The sequence below is a fragment of the Notothenia coriiceps genome, unplaced genomic scaffold (assembly GCF_000735185.1).
Source record: "Notothenia coriiceps isolate Sejong01 unplaced genomic scaffold, NC01 NC01_scaffold00007524, whole genome shotgun sequence".
Classification (NCBI taxonomy): domain Eukaryota; kingdom Metazoa; phylum Chordata; class Actinopteri; order Perciformes; family Nototheniidae; genus Notothenia; species Notothenia coriiceps.
Window position 1 is genome coordinate 6,176 of NW_011340225.1, and position 10,753 is coordinate 16,928.

General features: G+C 36.4%; 1 protein-coding gene across 1 annotated transcript; it reads right to left on the reverse strand.

Moving 5' to 3' along the window:
- Nucleotides 1-982: 982 nt before the first annotated feature.
- Nucleotides 983-9,738, reverse strand: il21r.1 (interleukin 21 receptor, tandem duplicate 1). Its single transcript, XM_010769582.1, has 9 exons — nucleotides 9,675-9,738; nucleotides 9,224-9,340; nucleotides 8,844-8,952; nucleotides 8,245-8,429; nucleotides 7,359-7,492; nucleotides 7,071-7,260; nucleotides 6,829-6,907; nucleotides 5,005-5,098; nucleotides 983-2,046 (listed from the first exon to the last, which is right to left on the reverse strand). Exons 2-9 carry the CDS (start codon nucleotides 9,282-9,284, stop codon nucleotides 1,285-1,287), a joined length of 1,614 nt encoding a protein of 537 aa, XP_010767884.1. The 5' UTR covers nucleotides 9,285-9,340; nucleotides 9,675-9,738; the 3' UTR covers nucleotides 983-1,284.
- Nucleotides 9,739-10,753: the final 1,015 nt, after the last annotated feature.

The following is a 10,753-nucleotide window of genomic DNA, read 5'->3' on the forward strand; positions in this document are numbered from 1 at the left end:
GTAAGGTTCTATCACAATTTAAGCACAATAAATCCATGTATTTTAAGTATAATGTTATTATACTATAATGTAGAGTAGAAGTTTATGGTATCACTGCTTATACTACAGAATAGAAGTGTATTTTAAGTACAATAATGTTACCACTGCAAGTACTGGGTTATGTGTTACAGAAGCATACTTACAATACATCACTATTATACTTCATACACTTTAAGCTACTTCCGGATACCACTTAAGTACACACCAAGTGTGCTATTCTGTTTCATGACAAATTACACCTCAATTATGAGAAAAACATCATTTTAATGACATAAAAACAACAACAAACCAAAAAACGTGTTTGTTGCATTTCCTCCGCAGCAGGGCCCGGATCGCACTCACCTCGGTGCCCGGAATTTTTTCTCTCACGGTGTCTTACAAAACAGGAAGGAAGCATGGGATTTAATACTTGATAATATAGACAATATATTAGATTGAAATCCATTCATAATGATAACATTAATACAGAATATCTGTATCTATAATGGCATTTGGTTATATGGTCTAGTGCTGCAGAAAAAGATTTAAACAAACTACAAGTAGCACAACATGCTCCTACAGAACCACAGTAACTGAAATGCTGGAGACACTGAAATGGTGTCAGACAGAGGTCTAATTATATTTTCTTACATTTTGTCAGAAATATTACAGTGACTCACTCACCACATATATTATCACAAAGGTTTATAGCGCAGTATGCTCAACATAACTATCAAACACAACATACAATAGAAGGAAGGTTTGCATTACCCAAATCTAAATCCAATAAGGGACAGAAAACAGTCATGCACAGAGCCATGGTCAGATGGAACTCTTTACCCATCCATATCATTCGGGAACATTCTCAAGTACATTTCAAAAGGTTGCTAAACATTTTTTTAAGTATTATAAAGTACATTTGAACTGTGCCTGTGGCTATGTATGCATATATTATTATGTACACTTATTTGTATTTACTTTTGTTTGGCCTTAGGATGGCGATAATTGGATGACCATTTTAGTTTTCATTTAACACAGCACTGTATAATTCCATGAAATGATGAGCTGTTTTGTTTTTGTTTTAATTTTGTTGTATGTATGTTTATGTATGTTTTGTGTGTGTGAGGACCCCAGGAAGAATAGCCGATGCTCATGCTAGTGCTAATGGGGATCCTAATAAAGACACAAGACATAAAGACATACAGAAAACATTTAAGGGTTGAATACGTGTCCCACAGTGATGATGGCAGTAAATCATCGGAACAATCACTGTGTTTCGTGAAGTTCGTTCTCTGAGTTGCTGGAGCCTTCTTGTATAGAGCCACATATCATCCACTGTTTGACATAGTTAGAATTGGAGCTGTTGTGATCATGAAACAATTCAGAGTCCATCTGCTCTCCCATGTTTGAGTCTGAGGCTCCAGGGCTGCTGCACTCTCCAAATCCACTGTCAATAGTGTCCAGGTCTATGCGAGGGTAGCCATCTTCTGACTGCTCGTTTGAGGCGAACGAGACCAGTGATACCCTCTCTGGTTCAATAATCTGAGCAGGCGGCTGAAAGTTTCTATTTTCCTCTAATAAGTCATTAGATATTCGATGTTGTGGTAATAACCCACTTTGCCTATGAAGTTCTTCTAAATCATATCGAGCTTGTACTCTGTTGTCCCCCTCAAATGAACCGATATGTTCTCCATCTTGGTAACTTCTGAAGGTATTGACTGAGCTCTGTGACACCCCTTCCTGCTCAAACTCTTCCTCTCCAGACAGCGTTACAGTATGGATGGAGACGTGTCCTGTGGAGTGACCGGCGCCCTGTGAACTGCCTCCGTCCTGGAAGAACAGCAGCGAGTCGCTGTTTGGCTGCAGCATTTGAAAGAGATCAACACCTCCTTTCACCCCGTTGCCCTCCCTGTTACTTTGCTTCTCGTTGTTCCACTGAAGGACTTTGGGCTGCTTCTCACTAATCATCTGAGCATGAGAGTTGATCCTCACGTATTCACTCTCGCTGAAGACAGGCTTCACCCACTCCTGCAACAATTAAAGAAAAATAAAACATTAATTTTGAAAATCAGGGTCTAGCGGTTGTATATTGGTTAGTGTAGTCAGCATATTTATTTGATGTAGTTTGTTAACTTGCAACTGGAAGCTGACATTATGTTAGTGGTTGTGTAACAGACAATAGTATATTTTGGAAGGTATGGAAGTAAGCTACATCAAAAACAGTCAATTTCACTGCTATAAAACTCTTGCTTTCTGTGATCTCTGATCTGCCCTTCAGAATAATGTGAATAATGTGTGAACATCTCTCTTATAATAGACTTTACTCAGAAACACTTTGGTGTAGTCAAGGATATATTAGGCAACATAAGAACATGGAGGGGATCTTCAAACACTAGAGACACGAGAATGGTTCTGATCTTCACCTCGATCTCGCTGCAAGAGAGGAAATGACACACTTGTGACGCTCTTTGATAAAAAAAACTTGTCTTTAAAGTGCATGAGGGCAACTTTATACCTCATAAATGGAAATAACCTACTCCTTATCTAATCACTTGGTGGTTTTTACCACTCTTTCTGCTTGTTTGAAGTGTGGGAAACTCGGGCAAGTACCCAAATGTATTTATTAACGGATGATTTCACAGTGTTCAGCAGGATACATCAGAACATTAAGCTACTAGGATGAAGGATCATATACATCTAATAATTAGGCCGGTACGGACACAACATGAAGCTGAAATATAGGAAAATATTTCTTGGGTTGTCTGAAGTGAGAACATCAGTTAGTGTCTGAAATGTTGTCTTGTTTAAACACGGTTTTTATAATAATTAAACGCTCTTGATTTACACTGAATATATTTATATTTCAAGCAGTAAAAAAGTATTTTCAGTGAGTCCAGATGTGAAAATGATGTGGACATATTGCAATGATTCACTCCATTATGAAAAGAGACCATTTTATGTTTTGCAATCAGTTAAGTAGGTACAATTGTGATTTTGACTTTAATGTATATTTTATGCGACTCTCCCCACAACTCTGTTAACTTTCTGCAGCCATATATAGTCTCCATTCAGCAAAGTGATGACCAGATAAGCATGACTGCAAAAGCCACCACATCCTGAGCTACAGAGCTCAACAGCATCTCTGAAAGGTAAGCAGTCTGCACCACAAGACTGAGATAGTGCAGTCAAACTAGAACAAAAGGGCGAGTTCAGTTTTTTGCAGAGATCTTAAAGATTTGATATAGAGGGATTACGTGTATATATATATATATATATATATATATACATACACAGCATTTTTTAAGAGTAAAAAGTGTTATACTTCAAAGCTGTGAAAGCACTACACACCGCAGACCAATATTATGTTGTTTCACTGTCAGTAATACACAGTTACAAATTTTTGCAGGAGATTTAGGATGATGTATAAGTGCGTTTTCGGAAATTCAACAGTTTGATGAATTTGAGAGTGCAATATTCACATTCTAGCGCACTATCTGTATTTAAAGAATGGTTTTTAGGTCCAAACACTGGGGCCTACATTTTTATTCCTCTCAAAATTCAAGAACAAATATTACTTATTTGGAGTGGACTGCAGATTACTGTCAACGTCTTATTCCTTTTAAATTTGTCTGATTTCCACTAAATTCCTCAAAAAAAGACATGTGTGAACAGCCTAGGTAAAAGAAGCCATTTCATTTACTCCATGTAATAATTTAATTTAATTCACTTCGCCTTTCTGACATAATTTGACTTTGTGCCACAAACAATGTCTAATTTCACATATTGTTCCATACCATATTACTATATTATATGTATTATTATGTTTTTATTTACTAATTGTCTGTTTTAAACAAGCTTGCCTTACCCCATTTCAGGACAAAGTATTTGAAATTGATTCAAATGAAAGCAGAACTTTGTCCTCATAAGGCTCAGTTAAGCAAGGCTACAAAAGCGACCTCTCCCTTTCAGTACTTCTTCTCTCAAAGCATGGTTTCTATGTTTATTTGATGCAGTAGCGCATTCTGCTGACCAATGCTTGTAACTGCACTTAGATTTTAAACTCATGTTTGGAGCTAGACGTAGTAACAACGTGACACTACAAGCAGAATACTCCAATACACATTGGATGATATTACAGGGGTGACGATAAAGATACGGTATTTAAACAACACTCAATTAATCATATAGGAACATGATGATGGCACAGGAGACACTAGAGGCATTTATTGTTCTTTCCACTCAATCTAAACTGCGAGATGAGTTCAGAATACAAGTGTGAATATACTATAGGTCTTTAATTCCAGGAAAAGATTACTTAAAAGTTACTTCCAAAAATTAAGATACAGTATGATACCAGACAACATCTCTGGCACACCCCTGATGATAATAATACTACTGTATCAAACTTGAATAGTTTGTAAAGTACATTTTTTATAGAAAATGTAACTGAGTAACAGTAACACATGCAATGAACAATGTGTGTTTCTTTTAAATAGTAAGGTTTTAGTAAACGCATGTGTAGTGACGTTTTGTAGAACATAGAAGATGGAGTCTTTCATAGAAAATAACAATCAGTCTTTCTTTGGGTGTCGAAAGATAGGAAACATATATTTACATAAGGTGATGGAAAAGATAATGGTTAAAAAGTAAGCTTAACAATAACAATTATAACCCACATAATGTGCACCATGCAGGTGGAAAACAGGCCTTTTTTAGACTGACAGAATGCACCAGGGGTATTTTCCACTGGGGTGGAACAGGCTGTGATACACAGATATCAACCCACAGCATGTCAGACAGACAGGGAAACAAATGGCCTCTTGAAGCCCCTGCACACTGAGTCATTCAAACCATAAAGGCCCTACATGTGAAGTCAAGGGAAAGTCCCATCAAGCACGGTCCAGATGTGCTAAAAACCCCCTAGGGCAACACCTGCTGGGTATTTTGGAAACTACACACAGTCCAGTTAGTTTTGTTTTCTCTCACCTTGAAGTTCCCTCCATAGCTGAGGTCGAGTGGCTTGAAAAACTCATCTGCTTTGGGGATGAATACAATCTGCTGGAGTTTTTTCTGCAACCACCTGAAAGAAATATGAAATGATTTCTGAATTTCTGTCACTTTTGATGAGCTCATTTTGTTTTCAATATGTGAGGGCAGATGTGAGGGCAGATTCAAGTGGTGGCTAGGAAGGATTATATCTAGCTTGTGTGATCCAAACATTTCCAACAACTCAATGTAAAGTCCTAAAGTCTAAATATATTGAAAAGATAGATTAAATACACAAAATGTTTTGATCTAACAAAAGATTCTTCTTCAATCCATGTTTGTCTGCTTTTAGCCTTTTAAAAAGTAACTTTTCTCCCACTTGCCGTTAGCATGTAAAAAGTGAGGCAAGCAATGACGCGTTAATTGACTAGCTAATGACTTTAATTAAACAAATTGTGTGCATTTTGGGATTTGATTGGCCTCCATGATCACTAATAATCTAAATGGATACAATTAATACAGTGGAAATAATGTTGATGTAAAAGCTTGCCTTGTTTGTGTTTTTCTGTCGCACCTTCAGGTCACAATGTTTTTACTGACATTTTTCTAAAGAGGTGTTGATTTAAAAAATGTCTCTCAGTTTACAATTGGCCTACAGTAACAGCTAGCGCTTTGATTCAATACCAATATGGTCACTAATATAATGCTATTTTTTTTTACCATGGTGTACATATCTGCTATTTTGTTTTTGTTTATTTACTTATTGTGCTATTATTAGCATTTGCATACTTAGCAATTTTTTTCAATTTTTTCCCTCACTTTATCTGCACCATCATGTACATTTCTCCGTTGCGGGACAAATAAAGGATTTCTAATTTCATTTTAGAGGGTGTGGCTTACATTGCTAATTCATTAAAATGTGTTTTTAGCATTGATATGAAAGTAGTTGGGTAAATATAAGAAAACGCTTCTAAGTATAACACAATATATATCGACAGTACCACAAAGTGAGGCGTCTAAAATGAGCTTCCTGTTAAATCAACATCCCTCTAAAACACTTGAAGCAAAAGCTAATCTAAATATCACACGTCTGCAAAGTGATCAGGACGCCTGTACTGCTGCAACTAATTAGATGAATTGCAAATAGCTTGTGTAAGCAGTGCATTAAACAGAACCACAGTTGAATTATTGCTCTCATCATCTTATATTATCCTCTATCAAAGATGGAAACAAAAATGCAGGTTCATTTATTTGTTCAAGCTTATGTTTTTTCTTCACGTGACCGTGATGTGTTTTCAGCTCTCTGATTCTATGCATGACTTCCTATGTCTGCTAGCCATTTTGGTGCAATGTGTTGCATGAAGCACAGCGGTGGTTTCTTTACATGTGGGAGGTGATACCAGGAACATGTTGATCGAAGCAGAGAGAAGCTTCGCTAATCGTTTACTGGAAGACAAAGTGCTGTGACCTTAAGATTACATTTTATTTCACTCAGCTCAGTTCTTTTTTTGTGTAATGACTGCCGATTTAATTATGTGTTGATTCAGTTAACCTATAACACACTTTGTTTATTTTAATTCTGTAATGATAATTGTTCAGTTCAAATGTATTAATGTCTGCAAGTTTGTCCAAACGCGAGAAGTAGAATGTCAAAGACGACCAGTTTGAAGACAGATTAATTTAGTTTTTGTGGTTGAGGGGTTGACATTATAAAAATGTATTGAGTTTGGTAAAAATGGACATGTGGATCACTGCTGGGAACTCAGCACTTACGACTCCATGGCTCAGGGCCTTGTAACAGTACTCAGTGTTTACAGTACTCACGATTTTTTGGAACAACCCAGCAACACAAGAAGGACAAAAATGATAGGCAGGGAGATGTACCACAACTGTTCATTCATTCCTGTAAGGGACAAATAACATAGAAAAATATATTTAATTGCAAACTATTCTCACACTCTCTGAAATATTTAAATGATGAAGTATCATTATGGGACTGGCAGCCTGATCAGTCTGATTTATATTGAGACACGTCTTTTTATTTGAATGGCTTCAGGCTCTTCTACCTTTAATCTCTGAAGTTCCTGTAGTTCTCCATTCTGCACTGGAACTCCACTCGCTCCAAGGACCAAGATAGTAATTATCAGGACACATTTTGGCCTGAATGTCCACAGCATAGCGCACATGTGATTGGAGCCTCTCACTGTCTAACAGGAAGAACCTTTGTGGTCCCGCTGAAAGGGAGTAAACTGGATCCTGTAAGAAGGGAATAAAGAATATAACTTTTTTTTTCTTCCGCAGAGACAATAATAAACAGCCTGTTGTTTTTGTTTTGATTTTTGCCCACATATTACCTTTGACAAGTTCTTGCTCTCTCTTATGCGCACACTGTATGTGAGACAGTCTTTTTTGTTGACGTGGTGCCAGGTGATGTTGTAGAATCCGTCAGTGTTTGTCACCTGGACACCGACAGGAGGCGGAGGTTTCACTGTGAAAGATAAGCCCCAGGGGGAACAGGGAAATATTAGGAAATTGAAAATGTTTGCCAACGATGCTCTACACCACGAGTGGCTGCTGAACATTATTTTATAGTTTGTCTTAATCTGGAGGGCAATGCAGGTGGGAGGGCGTTTGCTTGATTGCAAAGTATGATTATAGTCATCTCTGACTTGTATAAACCTTTGAACAAACCAGAAAATAATGTAATGTTTAATGTATAGTAATTCAAACGAAAGCTGTAAAGAAGTGGCAGTATTCAACAGGAGAGAAAGTGCTTCAAATATGTCTAATTTTCATATTTAATACACAGTAAATATCATCTCAATCTCAATCTTTATTTATTTGTATAGCACATTTAAAACAACCTCAGTTGACCAAAGTGAACTGAAAAATAACACAATGGGAGTCAAATAATAAAACAATAATTAAAAACATAATAAAAAGCACAATAACTAGAAACATATAAAAAGACATACAAATGTAAAAATGTAATGTTCAAGTAGTATTAAATATATATATAAAGATATGTATACAAATATGTATCATATTTAAATATGTCTTACATTTGTAAATAATTCTCATGCTACAAATATTTCAAAAACTACTTTATCATACATGTCACTCAACACGTCATAAGGGATGTAAATGCTGTGACCTTATTTAATTCTGTGTTATCTTCTTATCTGTTCAGCGAAATGCAAACCACTGAATCTTCAACATCACAAAGTGTTTTTAACTTACCCACATCAGCCAGCTTCCACGGCTCACTGGCATTCACTAAAAGTCGATCATCACCCTGTTGACTGACTGTCGTGGTACAGTTGGTTTCAACGTATGCAACATCATCAATGTCCTTTGATTGAATTACGCACCAGGACTGAGGGGGTTTGACTTCACAGCTGCCATGAAACACATCGTCGTAGCAACTGCAACAGATAACACAGTGTTAAATCTGTTAAGCTCCCAGTGCATTTCTCGCTGTCATACTTCCTATGAATCATTATTATCGATCAATCTGAGTATTATTTTCTCAAGTAATGAAATGATCAGACAGCCAATGTGATACAATTGATTATTTAGATAAACAGTCCAACAAGTGTTTATATCATATCAAAGCAAGGTACTTAACAACTGACGTTTTAGGATTAAACTAAATGTCATGGATATTACTAAAAGCCCAATATCTAAAACCGAATTCAGAGGGGGAAATGAACAGCTGTCTCTCAGACTATAGACCATCTGATATGATATAGTATTGTTTATATTCAATAAATTGACAAACTTGAAATGCACTAACATGAATCAGAATCATCAGTGACCCTTAACACCTTGTACTGTACCTGCACGTGACATTGAGTAGGACAGTGAATGGCGGCACAGAGCCCAGGCAGGAACAGTTCAGTGAGGCCTTAAAATCTGTCGTGCAGCTGACATTGCACAAAGACGTGACTGCATCAAAAAAGGAAAGTGTGGTCAATGATTATTGCATTTATTTTATTTAAAAGGCATGCTCTATAAACGTCTAATAACTTGTTTCTTTAAGGAAATCACAATGAACTACAGAAATGTTTTTAAAGGAAAAGTCGGGCAAGGCCGCAGCATCAAGACAAACACAATGAAGAAGAGTAAAATAATAACTTGATCTCAAATATATGACATTTTTGTGAGAGAAATATATGTCAATACAAGAGTAAGATAACAATAAGTTAAGGAAACTTACCAACATGGGGAATCAAAGTGAGGTTCCACAGCAACAATAAGAACAGGTGTTTAAGAGCCATGGGGAAAACCCACTGTTATCAGCCGCTGGTTAGACGGAATAAAACAGCATCTGAAACTAAATATAGACATTCTCGTTAGAAATGTGTTTTGTGGTTAAACTTTAAAAGAAAAATAAATTGAGACTATGTGTGTGATTCGTTGCTTATTTGAGACAAAGGTTAGTTAATTATCGAATTCACAAAGGCGCAAAGTCTGTCTACCAAAAACATTAGCATTAGCAGCAATAATTGAATGCAGTCATTAAAGAGCATCGACATTGACCGGTCAGAACTAAAGGCAATACATAAATCATCTCTTAAACCAGCAGAACATCTTATAATAAAAACATTTTTCTTCACTATTCTCTTTTTCTCATTACAAATAAATGTAATAAATCAACCGTATCTTACCTTATTTAAATTTGAAATCCTTCCACCTAAACTTTCAGCATCTGACTGAGTCACTGATGCGCTGATGTCTGTGTGAATGTTTCATGGAACAATGTTGGTGTCACTGCGAACACATCATCATCATTGGTGGCGTGACGAAGGATGTGGTTTCAGACCCTTTGAGATTTTGAGTCTGTAGATCCTTCCGCCCACTTCCACTCTGCTTGAATATGCAACAGCTAACCAGAAAGAAAAAAAAGTCAACAGGAAACCGAAAATATCTTCTATAAAAAAATGTAGCCGTCATAATGATGCCACCTCAATAAAAGGAAGACGCATACTAATACTAAATTAGAAAAACAATACACTTTCAGTCAAAGAAAATTCAGAAATATGGAGATACTTTCAACTGTAACAGTTTGTGTTTTACTGCATTTCAAGAACTGCAATAATCATTACAAAGGTAGCCACTTGTTTTAATTTAGTATCTCAAAACACAACTCATACATGTTTCAGTACTGAGATATGTTTCAGTACTGAGATGATTCTGAACACCAGAGATGTGGTTTGATACCCTTAATAGACTCTTATCAGGGGGTTTTCAGCAGATGTTGTTGAAGCTAAATTAGTCACCATCGTGCTCTAAAGCCCCTAAGAGCTTAATTTTAATAATTAAATCAACTCTTAATATTAACCTCAATCATTTAAAACTGGATAATATACATGTTTTCCAACAGGAGTCAAAGCATAACACACCTTTTTGGTTTGCGTATATAAAATGCCATCTTAACAATTAAACAACACAATGAATGATTTGTGTACATTGGTGGGCCTTTGTGGTATTGAAATCACCAGGTAGGTGTGCAGACATCTCACGTAATGTCACTAGCAGTAAAGGTCAAAGCCAAATGCCATTTGAACACACAAAATGAAACAAAGCTTAGCACGTAGCTCTTGTAAAACCCGCTTAGAACAACCTGACCAATAAATACTTTTGTAGCATTTACTGCCACTGCAGAACAAGGCAATGTCTTTAAAACTAGTATTGACCTCCAGGTGCTGCATTGTGCAACAGTGAGTCGATTAATCAGTAGGCTAAT

Coding starts and splice junctions, on each gene's coding strand:
- il21r.1 (XM_010769582.1), bottom strand. CDS start 9,284: ATGGCTCTTAAACACCTGTTCTTATTGTTGCTGTGGAACCTCACTTTG. Junction 8,953..9,223: donor CACTTTGATTCCCCATGTTG/GTAAGTTTCCTT, acceptor TTTTTGATGCAG/TCACGTCTTTGTGCAATGTC. Junction 6,908..7,070: donor AGGAACTTCAGAGATTAAAG/GTAGAAGAGCCT, acceptor TGTCCCTTACAG/GAATGAATGAACAGTTGTGG.